The sequence below is a fragment of the Pteropus medius genome, unplaced genomic scaffold (assembly GCF_902729225.1).
Source record: "Pteropus medius unplaced genomic scaffold, Ma_sr-lr_union100, whole genome shotgun sequence".
Classification (NCBI taxonomy): Eukaryota; Metazoa; Chordata; class Mammalia; order Chiroptera; family Pteropodidae; genus Pteropus; species Pteropus medius.
In genome coordinates, this window is record NW_024342473.1 from 17,762,590 (window position 1) to 17,781,067 (window position 18,478).

The window sequence follows — 18,478 nt, forward strand, 5'->3', positions numbered from 1 at the left end:
CACTAGTGGGCCAGGTGTTCCTGTATAAGAATTAAGAGAATAGTTGAGTAGGTTCTAGAAAGAGAATTGTCATGGTTATCTTCCCATTTTAAATTTTTATAGCGAATCGATCTTTTTATATTTGAGAAGTTTAGGAATGTGTTGGCATTCACTGAAGCCAAGTTCTTGGGTTTTTTTTCAATTTGAGAAAAAATTAGGAAGATCTTTCCCAAAGCCATAAAGGCAATACTTTACATGCTAGTCATAATAGCTCAAAAAGAAATTAGTCAGGGATGGCTCCATAGTATAGTGGTTAGCATGTCTGCTTTACATGCAGAAGGTCCTCCTGGGTTCGCACCCCAAGTGGAGCCACAGACCATACCCTGGATGTGCCAGGCCCCAGGTGCGCCTGGCCCCGAGTGTGCCGGGGGTGCCAGGCCCTGGGTAGGCGCCGCAAGCGTGTGGGAAGAGACGCCCCGCCTTCAGAGATCCAGTTCTTAAGGGGAAATAGCAACATCCATAGGTCAGGGGCAGAAGTGGAGGAGGGGCGGGGTAATTAAAGAGAGGGAAAAAAAGAAATTAGTCAAAGCAAGCATCTACTGAGTTCTTCAGTATAGAATGCATGAATAAATATATACTGGATACCTTAAGAAAAATCAATAGCTTTATTTTTCCTCAATATACATTTAGAAAATAGGTCTGAGGAGAGGTTTCATGAAGTAGAGCAGAGGATTATGTACAAAGTCAAGAGCTCCAAATTAGCCAAAGTGCATGGACGAAGCACTCTTCCCCGTGGCTCGCAGCCTAGGGCTGGCCCATCAGAGGCGAGGCGAGCTCTCGGATGGCTTTCGAGTTCAGCTGTGGAAGCGTGCTGATCTTCAGGAGTTTGCTGCTTGCATACTTATTCTTGATGGCCTGCAGAAGTCATCTGTGATTAAGCACACATCAGGACCCCCATCCCTTAGACCTTATACAAGTATCGAAGGGCAAGACCCACAATCTCCAGATGGTGTGATAATGCCGAATCACTGAAGCCCCTGAAAGCTCTGAGGTCATACTATGTTGTGCTGGACAATTTCCTTCCATGCCTAGTAATAGACAAAGCCAGCTGGTAGCACAGCTGGTGGGGGACCAAATGACTTCCAGGCCCAAAAGGCAGGCTTTCTCTCATAAGCTACCAGAGAGGCTGGAGGTGGGAGCTGTGTTTATCATACATAAGTGCTATCAGGACATAAAAGTTTTGCCAGGACTGGCAGAAATAACTGGCAATAAAAGTGAGTGGCAGCTAGCACTTAGTGGAGTCCAGACAATACTCTAAGGACTGAAACACAGTGGGCTTCCATGGTGTGCTAAGTCATGCTACACGTAAGGAAGCAAATCAAGATGTGAGGACGCTTGGTACAAATGCCTCATTCTTTGTCACCAGACTCTTGGTAAGCTGATATTTGGTGTCAAGCACAGGACAGCACCCAACCTCCTCTGGTTCCTTTTCTCAGGTGGGCCCCACAGAGACTGGCACCAGGCCCCACAACACTTCCTGAATAGGCTTCCTGCCCTTTCTTCCTCACCATGCTTGCTATTCAGGTGCCTTTCAGTCATTGTCCAAAAGATCCTGGACAAAGGCCCTGAGTAATATCAACCAAATACCCAAGAGCCGTTGGAGATGGGCCCTTGCTGTTCCAGACAAAAGCCAACCAGCTCCCCTGCTTGCTGAGTGCTCTGTGCAGGACGCTGGGAAGAGCACGGATAAATCCACTGAACAGCTGCCTGGCTGACTGCCCTGGGTGTGGACAAGCCTATCTACTTGTTTTTTAAAAAATCTGTTGTCAGAGTTTATCAGTATGCTCCATCCACTGCTGTACTAGAAAAATATGAGTTTGTGCTAAAATAGACTCTCATATATGCCAATATATTTACATGAAAACACAAACATATATATACACATACCCTCAGACACAAAACCCATAATCTAATGCTTTTCGCAGCGTAGGAGAGAGTACTTACGATGAATTTTGTCAAGTTTTCATTTACTTTCACTATATTTTTGGCCATGTGCTGCATGACTTCCAATACTTCATTCTCTGTGTATCCCGTGTAATACTGCTGCTTTAAGTTCTGAAACACAATACAAAGAGATGGGGCAAGATGCCTCCTCTTCTGTAGAAGAGCACATCTCACACATGCTGATGTTACTCTTGTAAAAGCTATATATAAAAGGATATTCTTACCATCTGAAAATTCAGTCACAGCCCTAATCAGTACCACGGTACCAGCAAAGCAGCCAGTAAGTGCAGGATGGCTCTGACTCTGAGCAGGACTGAATTAAGATGTTAAGCGGCTCTCGGCTAAATCAAGTGTCAAAATTCCCATATTATTATTTTCTAAAAGAAAGTAGCACGAGAAGTCGGGTACTTCAGGTAGCAAAGCTTTCATACTTACTTCTCTCACCACACTGGAAGGGGATGGAAAATGGGACAGAGTGAAAACAAAACCCAACAAAGGAATGTCCCCTTCACAATGATGGCAGAGACCTGGGACTAGGACACATCACATGTGCCCTGCATCAAAGCCCAGTGCAGCAGTGGGCTGGTGGGGAGCTTGAGAGCAGCAATCTAATCTACCAAACCCAGAAAAGCTCAGACCACCCAGGATTCTCTTGTCAGGCCCTGTATAGTTAAGCTCAGGAGAACAGAGAGCACTCAGAGAAGCCTCGACACCCAGCCTCATGACCTAGCCTCCCAGAAAACAAAATTCGAGCAAAAGGACGGTTGTCGATTGAAAGTACTTGTCAGGTATGAAGATCTGTAGCCTAACTTTCAGTTCTGTGATAAAATTCTAAAAGCTTAAAATACATCTGTTTCATATGCACAACATAATTGGAAAAGCGAACTACAAATTAATCTTAATCCTAAAATAGTTTAAAGAAAAAAAAGGACTAAGCAGGAATGAAACCTGAATTTATATGCAACTACCGAGACTTTGAAATCAATTACCAGAAAACAAGGAGACCTACAGTTAATAGGTTTAGAGCCCAAGGAAACACGTTAAGAGTAAAGTAATATGGCTAAAATGTGCCATTGGTACCAGAACCACATACCATTCATGTACCAGTGGCTTTTTTGCCTCAAGCTTTGTATTTCAAAAAATTTCAAATCTACAGAAAAAATTTTTAAAAAAATACAATGAACATCTTATACTCTTTATGTAGATTAACATTTTGCCACTTTCTCGCTCTTTCAAATGAATTTGAAGGTGAGTTGCAGACACCATGACAAACTTCTAAATGTTTCAGAAGTGCCCCCTAAAAAGTATTTTCCTACCTAGCCACAATACCATTATTGCATAACAACGTTATCAACAATTCCATAATATCATCTGATATATAATCAATATTCAAATTTCTCCAATTGTTCCAAACATATCTTTTATAGATTTGTCTTTTTACATCCAGGGTCCAGTCAAGGTATACGCAATACATTTGGTCATTGAGTCTTTAGTCTTTTTCAACAACTTCCATTTTCTTGGCTTTAAATGACATTAACTTTTTTGAAGGATCCAGGCCAATTGCTTTTAGAACATCCCACATTTTGGATTTGTCTGAGTGTTTCCTGACCATTGAAGCCACATCAAACATTTTGGGCATAAATTCAATATGGACGATAATATATACTTCCTATTGTACCAGAAGGCACGTCAAGTCAGGTGGTCCCACCAATTGTGACACCAAGCTTGATGACCGGGGAAAGGAGGTAACTACCAGACCTCTCTATTACAAAGGTGCAGCTTTTCTTCTGCATATCTGTGCTGTGATTATTTGAGACTATGTAAATCTTGTTCCCCAAAATTATTTCACCTAATGACTTAAGCATCAATCGATGATTCTTGCTTGAATCAATTATTACATTGGGGCTTAAAAATTGGTGGATTACTAACTCTACCACTCTTTCTACTTTAATTAGCTGGCATTCCACTAATTAAAAAAGAAAATAGGCCTTTCCTCCCTTCCTTTGTATCATTATGGACTCATAGATTTTTAAAAATGCATTATAATCTATTTCTGTCACTATTCTTTGTAATGTTCAAATTTAGTCAGTGAAAGCCCTTTCGAGTCAGTTCTTATGTTCTTTTAATGTGACTTTTTGCTTGCTATCTGCTACAAATTGATCTAGGCTCACCTTGTACTTCCCCTGCCACAGCTCTGGAATCAGCAATTTCTCAAAGGAGTCCTAGTTTCTAGTGGGTAATGGTACTTTGTATCCAAGATGTGGGCACTAGGTATATTTATTGCTACTAGGTGGTCATTGTTTCTCCGCCCTTTCATTATGAATTTACTGATATTTCCAAAACAGATTTAATATTATAGGTTTTTAATTGTTAATATTTTATCCTTCTTATAGTGAAAATTTTACTCCTTAATAACATAAATGTTTATTTGCTTTATTCTGTAATATACATAGTTTCAGAATTATCATAACAGATTAACAATAAACCTTTTAAGTAAACTTAAAGTATGTTACCCTTTTATGGTCCTTTGTTTTGTCTAACTTCACATCCCACTAAAGATGCATAGTCAGAATGCTGTGTTCAAAAGTTATTTAAATTAATTCTTCCCTGTGTTCTATTACTAATTTGATATATAGTGAAGTTGTTTGTTTCTATTTAATTCCATTTTAGGGTTTACATAAAACATCCGTCTTGTTCAAAAGTCAAAAAGTTAAATTATATTGTATACAAATTCATAAAAATTACAACCAGAAGTCCTGCTCCCATCCTCAACCTTCTACCTTGTTCTCACCTAACCCCACAGTTTCAGTTTTCATTTTCAGTTTCTGGCCTATCTTTCCTGTATTTTTTGAAAAATTAGCAAATGCAGAAACACATGTACATATATTCTTATTTCCCCTTTTTCTTATATAAAATGTAAACTGTATACACTTGTATAAAGGTGGAGCCATCTCCACCATAGTGCCCTGGCAATCTAGCATGTATCCACGTAGGCTACGCAAGCAAAGGCTTGAACCACAGCTGATGTGTCTAGTCAAAATGCTGTCATCCTCCAGGAACATGAGGGGATGGCAGGCTTGGGAGGAGCTGCCTCCAAGCCAGCTCCCATTCACCTCCCCATCTTCCCTGGGAGGCTGTTATGAGACCATTTCTTATCACCTCCTGGGTTATGAGAAGGCTTCTGCTCTGCTGCTCTCGGGGTACAGCTACAGACTACACAACTGCTTAGTGGTAGTCTAGAATTGGCTCTTGCATAAAAGGGTACCCTATGCCTTGCCTCGTATACTGCGGTCATCAGCCCCCCACCCCGCACTTTTTTTTGATGGTGTCCTCTTTGGTGTGTGAGACAAGGACCCAGGGAGCTAGCATCTTTGGCTCCTTGTAGGAATCCAAAAGTGGCTCATTTTATCTATACTGGCAAATCAGTCAGGCTTTGGCCTTGTTTTGTCTTGTGTGCTTCACAACTTGCTTGTTTGACTTAACAAAATATCTCATAAATCTTAGCATATTGGTTCCTAGTGGCCTTCCTCATTCTTTATGACTCTATAATACATTTGGGTACCATGGTGTCACCACCTAGACTATATTTGAAGCGTTCGAATAAGCAGCTTTCCTAGAGGCCTTTGGACTTTAACGACTGCTTCAAGGATAGTGTTGTGAAAATACTAAGGCCTTTCATATCAAGAGGGCCTAAAATATAATGTAATTTCTTCTTAAGTTCAACACGCACCCATTTTCCTTGGCCTAGAACCTTCTGGGACAGGCAGGAAGCCGCCGCTGCCACCTTTGAAGGGTGATAATGCACCATGTCGTAGTCGATGAGAGTCAGTTCCATCAAATATTTGGCTAAAGTGTGCTGTTCAACATCAACCTACAAAAGAACAGCCAGGGACAGTAAGAAACACAACTGTTACATTATTGCAAAATTCTCGGTAAAGGCCTAAGAGCTCAAATCCACTTAACTCACTTTTCTTTCTCAGGTAACTGTGGTTTCACAGTAGTTACAAACATACACTGTGAGGTCTTTTCTCTTAAGAACTGATGACACAAGCATTAGGACTTACCTAAAAGTTATTTCCTAAAAATTCATAAGCTTTCTTTTAACGGGATCACTGTTTCTGGGGTGAGACAACAAGCAGTAAAATAAAGTCTCCTACAGAATCGGAGGCACTTACCTCCCCAGCTTTTGATGCCCGCCTTAAAAAATGTAGTGGCAAAGGTCGACCCAACTCAAATTTCAGTTCTTTCAAAATTAGAGTTTCCATTTCTCGGATTTGGGAACTGGTATACGCATTGTCTGTGATGTAAACAAAGTCTTCAATATTGGGAGAAAACATCTCCTCATACTTGGAAGCCAAAAGCAGAGCTGTAATCCCAACCAGTTGAAGCTTCTTACGAGAGACCGGCTGAACCTAATTGAAGAAGACTGCATCAAAACTCATATCTAACCAGAAGACTAGGGTTCTGGAGGGAAGAAAGTGAAAGGTAACCAAGTCCTAGAGATGTGCACATCGTCCCTGCTCATGCCCCTCTTAAGGGCACAAGAAACCTAAATATTAATAGCAGGTACCACCACCACTCACAGCAGCTCTGTTATTGAGTACTCACTATATGCCAGGCACATGCTAAGATTCTTACAATCATCTCATTTAATCCTCACAAAAATCCTAGAAAGTCATATTTTTTTTTACCCACTTACAAACAGATGGCCTGAGAAGAGATTTAGACTGCAGCCCAAGATCAGTCAGTTGCTGAGTAGACAAGAATTATGCCTGACCACCAAGCTCCTAGTCACTGCTCCACCCACATCACCCTGGCTTCAGTATCTAGGGAGCCCCAGACATGGTCTGGATCAGGACGAGACCAAGTCAAAACAGCAGAAATTTAATGGATGCCTAGGTACAAGGAAGGGGGTGTCATCATTCAGCTTGAAGAATCAGAAAGATGCTTCAGAGTCAGGGAAAATTTCTCTCTAGTGTATAGTGTTTCTCTTTATTTCTTTTAAAACAAAACAAAACAAAAAAAAAACACTTTGCTTTTTTTGCTTCAACTCATAACTGAAAATCTACCAAAAACATGACTTTATAATTAAACCACTTATATAAAGAAAACCACTGAATCTGTGGTTACTTAGGATTTTGTAGTAGTTCAGGGTCATTATCATAAACACAATTATTGTATTGTTTATACTTAACCTAAACCTATATCATAAATGTTCACTTTAAATAAATAAATCCTTATCTGCAAGGCTACTACTTGGTAGATAACACATTAAGGGTTTATGTCTGGAATTTTTTCTAACTGGTCAGTGTGTCTGCATTACCAGTTGATAAATATTTTGATGATTACTTCTGCCTCTCAGCTTAATTTCTTACATTACTTTTTGAGACTTCACATTCCTGTATACGCCTCACACACATCCCCAACCTCTTTTTAAAAAACTCTGCCCACTCCTGCTTCTCCAGTGATTCAATGCCACAGCTGACTTAAAACTCTGAAGTCTTCTAGCCAAACTGCTCACTTTTCAGCTGAGGAAACTTAATACCAAAGAATACTGAACTACAGAAACTGTGCAAGCAGGCCTGGCAAACCATCATCCAAAGGCACCACAGACTCCAGATTGACTTTCAGACCATATGCTGATATATTTCCTTTGAAGGAATGATTTGATTATGGCAATGCCATAATTCCCCCGAGCTCTTTTCAGCTGGCTGACCTAACAGAAATGCCCACCATTGGTCAGCATCACCAGAGGTCTGACACACTGGAACTGTTTCTCTTTCTAGCACCTAAGGCTCTTTGGCTTCTCCTAAATTGGCTTTAGGTCTTTTCTTCAGAGGTACCAAACCTTGGCATTACATAAATGCAGTGTTCTGTGAGCCACTGGTACGAAGCCACACTTACTTGTAAAAATCGATCCATAATGGCGACACACATGTAAAGAGTTTCCTGTAGCAGCCTAAATTTGGAGTGGACTTGCACCAGCCAATCCACCAGGATGGCACGCATACGTCCGTTTATATCTCTTCCATCTAAGAAATGTGGATTTATACATTGCAGAACCTGTTGGTGGAATTAAATGTTTAAAATGCAGACCTCTTTCCTTCCCAGTGGTACATGCCACATTGCTTATACAATCACAACACAAAGGCCACTCACCTCAAGCTGCCTTAGATACTGGTAGATATCCTTAACGTAGTCACTGCAGAGCTGAGGGTTTTCCCAATCTTCATTATCAATGTCCTCAATTTTGCAGAGTAAGGCATCAGAGAAAGCTTGGCAGAGGTTCTCTTCCTTCATGGAGATATCCTCAGGTGTGGGAGAAGGAGCCTACATTGACGAATTAAAGTGCATATATTACTATCTTAGGAGTAGCCTTCATCACAAAGATATGCAGAGCCAACTGGTTTAAAAGTATCATATGTATTTTTGAAATATGTTAAAGCCAAAATAAATTTCAGAGTAAGAGGTAAATAATTCAGGATATAGTAGATGCATGATCTGGCCCCTCCCTTCCCCTCCTTGCTGGCTCATCTCCTGCTTCTCTCCCCTTAGTCTGCTTCACTCCAGCCTGCTGGCCGCCCTCACTGCAAGCAGGCTCCCTCTTACCAGAACGTTCTTGTCCCTGTATCTGCATGGGTAATTTCCTCACCTTCTTCAAGCTTTGCTTAAATGTTACCTTCTCAGTGAAGTCTATCCTGACTCCTCTTTAAAATAATCACCTGCCAAATCTATACTTTCGGTGATCATTCTATAGTTAAAATAACCATGTTTCCTATTCCCCCCACACATACATTCCTCTCTCATACTGTATTTCTCTCCATAGAACCTATAACCTTCTACTATATTATAGAGCTTACTTATATATGGTGTTATTATTTTCTGTCTACCTTTGCTAAAATGTAAGCTCTATAAACTTAGATTTACTTAAATTCATTTTGTCCACTTAGTTCAAATACCTTTATCATCCCTGATACACAGTAGGTGCTCAATGAATATTTACCGAGTGAAAGAAACTTAGACACCTGGGTTCAGAGATTCCTAGAGCTGACGGTTCACTTTACCAGTAGCCTCTTCTGCAACTATAATGTTTTTTTCTCATCAACTAATTTATTCTAAATTGAGACACTGGAAACTAAAAAGCAGAAAAGTATATTCCAGCTTATGAATAAAATAGGAGAAAACAAAGACTGAGCAAATACATACCTCATCATTTATTTTCTTATGCTGACAGGATGATTATTTTTTTGAAAATCAGACACATTAAAAATGTATTAAGTTAAAACAAGTGTCTAGTAATGAAGTATAAATAAATCATTACTTTTTAAAAGAGGTACTTCTCAAAATAAAACCTAATAGGACTGCTGGGCTATAAAGAATATGTATTAAAATAATAAAATATAGGGGGGAAAAAAAGAAAGCTGTATCATAAACAATTCTGATTTACATTAAAGATCACTGATTATAGTTTTCAATCTTAGAGAAGGATAAAACAATAACAAAATAAACATAACAGTTCAAAACAGGCCCCTCCCTCTTAAATCAAAGGTCTTAAACTGAGGAAGGGCCAGGAGAACAACAGGTATGCAGGTAGGCATGTCATTAATCAAGAATTTAAAAACCTCAAGGGGCTAGAATAAATAAGAAGAGCTGCTTGAGGTGTCAGGGGGAAACCTAGGAAAGGTTACCGGAGAGAAGACCTCCAGGAAAATGAGTAGGCAAAAGGTATGCCAGTACAAAGTTCCAAGAGATAAAGGCCAATCTGGGGACAGTACGCTGATTTGGGATGGCGGGAGGTAGCACATAAGGTATGCAAAGGTGTGCTGGAAAGGTTAAGCAAGAACCTGGCTAAAAGGTTTAAATTTTATCCAAAGAGAAGTGAACCCACTGAAGAACTGAGCAAGAGTGACTAGAATCAGATGTGCATTTTAACGAGCACATGTGGCTGCAGTTTAAGGTTACCTTTTGGAAAGATAAGCATTGCCACTCTCCCCAAAAAGGGCAGGCAGGACCAGAAAACTGATTTAAGAAGGCAGAGGTTATCATCACATGCTTTATGTGCTGCCTTGGCAGCCTGAAATGTTTACCTGTCTATTCAGAAGTACATGTGAGTTTAGATATACCCAAAAGCCACAGGATAAGACAACAATAATTGCTCTGGCCCTTAATTTAGAACTTCTTAAAAGCATTCCTTTGAGATTCCAACATAATTTAATGATTCTAAAAATCCTTTCTAAGATCTCTCTCATCTGTGCAGGCGGCAGTCTAAGCCCTATGGACCAATAGTGCCTGCTTTATGCAAAAATTAAAAACTTATCAGCTAGTTAACCAACACATGATAAAATCATGTCTGAAGAATAAAAACTTTTAAATTAGATTAACGAGTGAGTTCTGTGGGCTGTCAGAGACAACTGAAAAGTCCTATCAGAAACAATGAAGACATGAGATTTTGCAGAATCTGAGAAGCTCCTGTTTGGAAAGAAGCTGGGTAAAGTGTGAGTAAAGGCTACTGAATTTCTAGTACCAACAGTGACTAAGTTGGGTCTGTTGAAAGAATGATTGATATTAACAGACAAATATATAGGTATTGACACAAGTCTTGGTAAAACACAGAGTGCCTTTATTTACTAAATTTATGATGCCAAACATCATAAATCGATGTCAATTAAGGGCAACAAGGGAGGACTCCAAGCAAACTGTTGATTTTGATCAACTCATGAGAAGTATATACTCATGCACACAGAGGCACACACAGCTGTGGAAAGGCAAAATTGGTTATTCTGATTAGTTTTATGGAATACATTATGCAACGGAGTAGATTTTAGGGGTAGGAAGAATAGTAAAAATAAATCGACCTTTTGTTCTATGTACTCTATGTACTTCTGCTTTGTTTTTGTTTTTGTTTTTGACTATGTTTCTCATATAATTAAAAATGAAAGGCAGTTTTTTATTTAATGTAAACAGTTGTGCTTATTCACTTTTATACATACTTTTGTTATGCTTTAAAACATTCTTACACTTGAATCATGACTATCACTGTATTTAATGCTGAAATCGAAATCTGCAAATCTAAAACTGCATCCGAATTCCTAGCTGTGACCCCCTGTACACTGCCTAAGCTTGCATCTATCTCTGTTACACCCTGTTATAACATGTGCTTATACTCTGATGTTCCTGATTTGATTGGGAGCTACTTGAGGACAGAGTAGGTGGTTCATTCAACTTGTTTCCTCAATGTCCAGCAAATCAGGGACTAGTAAAAGGCTTTCTCCTTCCTTCAAACTACTCAGTGTTTGCCAAAACTTCATTAGTCAGCAAAAAACATTCTTCTCCAAAAATTGCAGGATAATAAGCTCCTGCATATACCTATAAATGGCAGGAATCTTTTAAGGCCTCAGCCAGGACCCTTTGTGATTCAGTTGCTTCATCTGCTACAAAAAAGAAACCTGCCCTCCAGTTTTGCAGAGGGGATAGAATGCATTCAACCAGAGGTCTGGGAACAATGCTTTCGGGTACACATGGCTCAAGTTATAAGCTTTCCAGGGCTCACTGCTGCTAGACACCTTGTGCTCGAATAGCATTTCCACACCTCCAGGGACTGGCTGTAAAGGAGCAGCAATGACTATGTAGATAGAACACAGGACAAAGTAAAAGCCAGAGGGGTGACCACAGACAGGTAAGTGGAGGGGCTCATCTGTCCGGGGGTGGGGCTTCCCCTAAATTGTGAGCACCGTGGTCTCTTCTCTAATGTTTCTCCGAGAAAAGTGTAATTGAATTGGAAATAATTATCTTTCATTAATCCCTGATGTCTTCTAAAACTAAAAGCACGTTTCAGTCACGGAAGTGATTTTTATATGAACTGAGCTAAAGGTCCACAATTTTTTATCTGAAACACAGTCGCCTCAATTTTGTTAGGAAACTAGAGAAAAAGGAGTCAGCCAAGGAGATGTGGAGTAAAGGGAATTCAGAAAGAGTAGAATTGCAACTCCTGGAGGTTGCAGGAGAAAATGTCTCCTTTGTTTTCTTCATATTTTTTTTGGTTTTTTTGCTTTTTTGTGTTTTTTCTTCTTCTCTGATTCAAGCAGTATCATGGACCTATGGTGAAAAGTCTGAAATTTTTAAGAAAATGAATATTAAACTTAAGCTCAAAATAATACTCAGAAACAACTGCCATCAACATTTTTGCATATAAATAGACACTTTTAAAAGCAAATTTGGGGTTTCACTGCAGTATTGTGTTATAATCTAATTTTTCCTAATAATGTAATGTGCATTTTGACATCTTTAAATATTCTATTAAAACACAGTTATCCTTTCATTAAAAGGATTTAACTGATCTCCTAATATGGAATATTTCTCTATTATATTAGAAATATTCATTATAGCACTATTTAAAAGTTCCCGATTGTCTGTTCATTTTCTTGGGATAAATTTTTATCATCAATTAATTAATTAATTTATTAATTAATTTATTTATTTCTCTATCTATGTCACTTAATCTAATGCCTTATTTATTTTTATTAAAATTCTTGGGGTGGACATTGGTTAATAAAATCAAACATGTTTCAAGTGTACAATTCAATAATTTCATACACACACACACATATATATTGCATTGTGTGTTCACCACCCACAGTTAGATTTCCTTCTATCACCAAATATTTGATCCCTTGTACTCTTATCTACCTCTCCGTTCCCCTCCTTCCCTCTGGTAACCAGTAATCCACTGTTCGTGTCCATGGGTCTGTTTGTTTGTCATGTTTGTTACTTCAGTTTTATATCCTATATATGAGTGAAATATGGTTTTCAACTTTTTCTGTCTGACTTATTTCGCTTAGCATAATTATCTCAAGATCTACTTAGGATAAATTTTAAAAACAGACTTACTGGATATGGAGAATAACCATTTGAAATATACTGCCAAATGGTCCTCCTGAAATGTGGGAGAAACTACATTCAGTCACCCAAATAAAATGCTTCTTAATGGTCAAGAGATCAAGGCCTGAAAAACTACTTTGGGTCTGGCATTTGGGAAGCCACTAGAAACCTCCTAGGAAAGATCCAATAAAGGAAGGTGAATCTTGAGTATTTGTTTTGAGCTCTAGTCCTTGATTTGAAGCTTTTCTCTCCTGTCATGAACAGCAACGTGCTTGCCACCATCGCTCCGAAGCAGCAGGCACGCAAGTCTGTCCCGCTCCTTCAGATGCTGCTGGCCCATTTCCAACTGTATTTCCCAATGGGTGATGTCTCTCTCTTAACTCACACATCTAAAGCCAAACAAGACAACTTCCCCAAAGCTATCTGCATCTCCTGACTTTCCTATTTTTTATTAATTTATTCCATAAATGGTTTCTTAAATACTCAGTGCTTAAGGGTCTCATTCTCCCATTCCAAGCAACGTATCCAAAGAATTCCTCCTACATACGAGATGACGTCCCTGAGAGGAGTTTTGGTATATCCTAACACATTTGATGTTGTCTCTTAGCACCCATATAGACTAGTTCAAGACCCTCATCAGCTCTTGCTTGGACAACAGCAATACCTCCTAATTTATGGCCCTTCCATGGCTGCTCTCCATGGCTTTCATTGCTTCTCTTCTCAAAACTTCACAGGTTCCTCACTGCCTAACGGGATAAAATCCAAATTCCAAGGCCTTTGAATCCAACTGCAACATTTTCCCAACTTAATCTTCTGCTTCCTCACACAAACCATCTGACCTAATTTAGATTTGTGGACTCCTTATGCAAAGGACATGATTATAGGCCTATTTCCACTTTGGTATCTTTATTCTTGTTACTGCTTTTTTGCCCAAAAGTGCTCTTTCCTATCAGCTTCTCCTTATCTTTACAAATGCCATTTATTCCATGAAGTTTCCCCTGACTACTCCATCCATCAGTGTTCTCCCCATCCTTTAGATGTACTTCCCAAAGGATAGCATTTCCATCTACCCCAGTCATTTAACATCCAGTCATACATTGCCCAGGGGCATCTATCATCAATCCCTCAATAAATTACCCATCAATGAGTAATTTAATTTTCAGATACATATGCCCCTCTAGATAAGCTTCGTGAGGGCAAGATGCCTCTGTAGCAGCCTTAACATAACTGGATGTATATAGTAAGTGCTCAATATATATATTTCTCAAATGTAACCGATGTTTTATTTTGAAAAATTTCAAACATAATATAAAATATATGTATTTGAGCTGGAAAAGCGAAGTAGTTATTGTTGTATTCTCAGCACTTGATGCCAGTCTCAGTAATTACATGAATGTATGTAATCTATGAATGAGAGGATGCATGAACTTGAACATGATGGCAGAGAAACAGGCCAATGGGTCTGTTAGCATTCTAACTCCAGTTGAGCTAACCAGTCACAGAGACTACAACTTATCAACACAGAATGTTGGCATTACCTTGTTCTTACATGAGTGTGGGTTTCAGAATTGTAAACTTCCATAGGCTTCATGGGCAAGTTCATTCTTAAGGTGATTATTTTAATAAAACCTACCAAATTTCACTCTGAGGTCACTAAATTTATGTGGGTATTGAGGTAATTAACTTTGTTATTCAAGGTCATAATATTAATTTAAGGTACCATCAAATACATTAAGGTACCACTAAAAAGATGTATATTCATTTCCTACAGTGTTGTTTCAAAGCAGATCTCTAGCTATGAATGTTCTTCAAAAGTTGCACTGTTGATAAAGGCACCTCACCTTGCAGTCTAGCCAAAACAGACTACCTCATTAAGCAGGTTTGTAAATTTAGAACTTCCTACCTTTGGAGCCAACATTTTCATCTGTACTGGTTTCACAGAAGCAGTAGGTTTCACTTGTTTGTTGACATTTGTTGTTTTGGTGGGTAAAACAGGTACTTTGGTGTTCTGAGCTTTCTGTAAGGAAAAAAAAGAAATGTGAATACTACAAGACAGTAAGTGTTGCCTGCTTTGTGCACATGTACAGTTCTCACAGTTGTTACCTTAGCTACTTGTGTGGCTCTGGTTGTAACTCTATTTCCAATTTCTTCTAAAACTGCCCGCCGGAGCGTCACATGACTCTTTGCTTTAGAATTAACTCCTGTGTCAATATTCTCCAAGTCAGTGGACACCTAAAAAAATTTAATGAAGAGTTTAGACAACTTAAAATTCCCTAATATCATATACTCAAATTCAGAAATGCTTTAGGAAAGGTGCATATGCTGAGATCTATTTGCTAGAGGGAAGAAGTATATTTCAGGAAGTCTAAAAATACTATTTGTGTTTGATAACAACACTCTAAATTAGGCAAATCACTCATCCACCTTATCTATAAAAAAAAAATTCCACTAAGAGCTTAACAGTGATTTTTTTCTCAAATAGCACCAATGTCACTTATTAGAGATCCCTATATATTAAAAGTATCTATAGTATTTTTAAAAGCTTTACGGAGATTAATAACAAGTGCAATTAAGACAAAATATTAAAAAGCTATAATAGGTCTGGCTGTTTAAAAACCAGATGTTTTAAACCCACACTAGCTTTGACTCTTATGCCATTCTAGAGATAAAAAGTGTCCCTGTGGACGTGATCTTTTAGAGATACAGCCTTTAAAAATGCAGTTGCCATAGCATGGATTCTCTGCTATATTAAGGATACTTAGAAAGGAAATAGTTTTCATGGGTAAAATCCAGAGAAAGTGGGAATTGTATGAAATAAAAATTGTTAGTCGACCTTAACTCGCTTTAATCAGAATATGCTTAGAAACAAAACTTGCTAGGAAAATCAATTCATACAAAAAATTAGTTTTATCACAAAAGTAATAAACACATCACTAGGAAAAAAAAAACAACATGTCCTATTCTCGGAAATTGAGAGTCCTAATGCTAAAGAATCTCCCAACAAGGGGCTTGAACGAACCACCAGGAAAGACAGAGTGGGCAGGGAAAAACTCCAGCCTTCCTGGATAGAAGGAATTTGACTCTGAAAGAACTTTATGGAATAGATTAGACAAAAATTACTTGTCAGTTCAGACTTATATCCACAAAGGGGTAGGAATTAAAAACTGAATGTATTCAATTTATTAGGATTCTCAAAAGTCATACTGTGCAATTTTTCCAGCAATAATTGCCAAATTTCAAAAGCGTTTGAAAGTGTAATGCTTACGGGTAGAAGCCTGGTAATGTGACTAAGTTTAAATCCATCTGGAAAGGAAAATTAGCTTCTAACTTGCCTTGCAGCCAGGAGAATGAAACTCATGTGTGTCAGGACCTTCTCTAAAACACCATTAACACTTTTATTTTTGCAAAGATGAAATAAACGAATTCATACTTGATCAAACATTCAGAACACTTTACTGCTACGGAATTACTTCCAGTCCTTCTCTCCATTCTCACCACGGATCCCTTAGTCTGAGAATGGAGGAAGGAAACCCCAAGAACCCTGTAGTTTCCCCTAACAACAAAGAGCACTCAGGATTGCTTGCTGAGGTTTTAGGTCCAGTGCTCCGGAGGCTCTCTTAAGAGGTGCCATCCGGGAGGCCCTTTCCTGAACCTGCCCCACTCCCGAGGCAGAGACTGGCCGTGGCAAGGGCGGGGAACTGAAAAGCGGAACCTAGGCGGGGAGACCCGCCAGAGACGGGCCGCAGGGCCTGCGCCGCTGGGGAAGGGGAAAGCTAGAAGAATATGAAAGCGGCAAGATGAAGACGAACAAGCTCTAAGCAGAAAAGAAGAGAGGCGGCCAAGGGGGCTGCGCAGCGGAAGCCCCTGGCTGGTGTGTAGGGTCGCCAGGCCCACTCACCGTCGGGCGTCGGAGCAGCGCCATGAGGGACACAGCAGGCAAGAGTGCCAGCCCGGGCCCTGGAGGGACGGGGACAGGAGAAGGAGAGCAGAAGCTTCCGCGGCGCCGTTAGGTCTGCACTCCCAGCCCGCACCGCTGGGGATCTTCGCAATGTCGCCAGGTTCCAGGATTCAAATACCGCGCCGCTCGCGCCCCATTGGGCGGCCCTACGTACGGTGCGCTCTTCCCATTGGCCAAGCAGGAGGCACCTCCGCATGCTGATTGGCTAAACTTTTCAGACCTTTTGGTTGTCATAACAACAAGTTGCGTTTTCTGCGGCTGTTTTTTTGTTTGTTTTTTGTTTTTTAAATCTCGGCCTCCAAGATAAAATAAAATGTCTCATGGGAAAGCAAACGTAGGACACCTCTGAATTTTGGCAAGGCCTCACCTACGGATGTTTCACTACGTTCGTACTGGGTGGGTGGAAGTTGTTCCTCGGGAACACCCTGGAAATGCCGTTTCAGACTTTATTCCCCTTCCAGAAATTTCGAATTGGAGTTTAGGTCGGGTTGGTCTGAGTCTTTGAACAGGGGCCGCTGGTGGCTCAGGGCTGCACTGTTAGGTGGGTGAGACACAAATGTGTGCTAAATTTGTGGCGTTTTTGGCATTTATTCAAAATCTAAGATTCCCAGGAGACAAAAGAAGCAAACAAAAAAGAGGTAAATGCGATTCGTGTGATTTGTGATTCATGTAAGCTCTCCATTGTATACTGCCGGCCCCTAGCACATTGTTTGGTATGTGTTATGGTCGTTAGTCAAAAATTTTCGTTGAAATAAAATGATTCTCTGACAGGTAGAATATTTTAAAATGAAAAAGGTGTGATCCAGCCTTAGGCAGAAGGGTAGGAGGATCAGGTCAAAACAGGAAAAGAGGAACCTGACAGGAGGAAAGAGGAAAGGAAAAGTCCAACACCCACAGTAAAAGTAGTGGAATAACTCCTCATAACAGGCTCCATCTAAGAATTTAAGCAAGATTTCCCATCACTCCTATGGCTTACCTCTCTATTACTTGGGTACCAATGAGCCTTAAAAATGAAGTTAAGTGATCTGGATAACATTCCATCCCTTGCCCTTGCCCATGCATCTGACATTTCTAAACCTGTTTTTGCTTCTATAAAACAGGAATAATTGCAGCTACTATGTAGCATGGGAAGATCTTAGTGTATCCATCATCTTATAAGAAAAAGTCTTGGGAAGGAAAAATAGCTGTTTAGTGTGCACTGAGGTTGTAAGTAAAATTATATTTTTGTTATGTTGTTATAATATTGTGGTGTTATCAAAAGCTACAACTATAAAAGTAATGATCCTCACTGATTCACAGCTTTTTAAACAAATGCTATGAATGGTAAAGTGCTCTTAACTGACTCAACATTGTCAAAATCAATTTAATCCATATTAATTAAAATGGAAGTAATCTTTCTTTCTTATCCTTCATTGCAACCTAGAACCTGGCAAATAAACTTTTTAATTCAACCTCTTGTTTAATGCATTGTAGTTCTATATTTTTTGTTTCCTGTTCCCTCCTGCCTTAGATAACATGATCAGTCTTCCTGTGTCATAATTTACATAAACTTTCTCATCAAAGCCTCATAACAATCCTTGTAAAACAAGTAGTAGCCTAATTTTTATCATTTTTAAATTGAGTTATAGTTGACAAATAACATATAGTTCTAGGCGTACA

The 18,478-nt window shown here is 39.4% G+C and overlaps 1 protein-coding gene across 3 annotated transcripts; it reads right to left on the minus strand.

Annotated features, from left to right (window-relative positions):
- Positions 1–621: 621 nt before the first annotated feature.
- Positions 622–16,952, minus strand: CCNB2 (cyclin B2). Of its 3 annotated transcripts, none has more exons than XM_039865448.1 (9): positions 16,760–16,952; positions 14,965–15,093; positions 14,765–14,878; positions 8,143–8,313; positions 7,888–8,046; positions 6,159–6,395; positions 5,714–5,854; positions 1,984–2,094; positions 622–894 (listed from the first exon to the last, which is right to left on the minus strand). In XM_039865448.1, exons 1-9 carry the CDS (start codon positions 16,781–16,783, stop codon positions 784–786), a joined length of 1,197 nt encoding a protein of 398 aa, XP_039721382.1. In that variant the 5' UTR covers positions 16,784–16,952; the 3' UTR covers positions 622–783. The 3 variants fall into 3 exon arrangements, with proteins under 3 accessions (XP_039721382.1, XP_039721383.1, XP_039721384.1); XM_039865449.1 differs by having other exon boundaries at positions 622–907; XM_039865450.1 differs by lacking the exon at positions 7,888–8,046.
- Positions 16,953–18,478: the final 1,526 nt, after the last annotated feature.

What these genes read in the sequence shown, in the direction of transcription:
- CCNB2 (XM_039865448.1), bottom strand. Translation starts at nt 16,783, where the DNA reads ATGGCGCTGCTCCGACGCCCGACG. An exon ending in GGGCATCAAAAGCTGGGGAG is followed by an intron (nt 5,855 to 6,158) that starts GTAAGTGCCTCC and finishes GTTCTTTTGTAG; the next exon opens with GTTGATGTTGAACAGCACAC. An exon ending in AAAACTTGACAAAATTCATC is followed by an intron (nt 895 to 1,983) that starts GTAAGTACTCTC and finishes TGACTTCTGCAG; the next exon opens with GCCATCAAGAATAAGTATGC.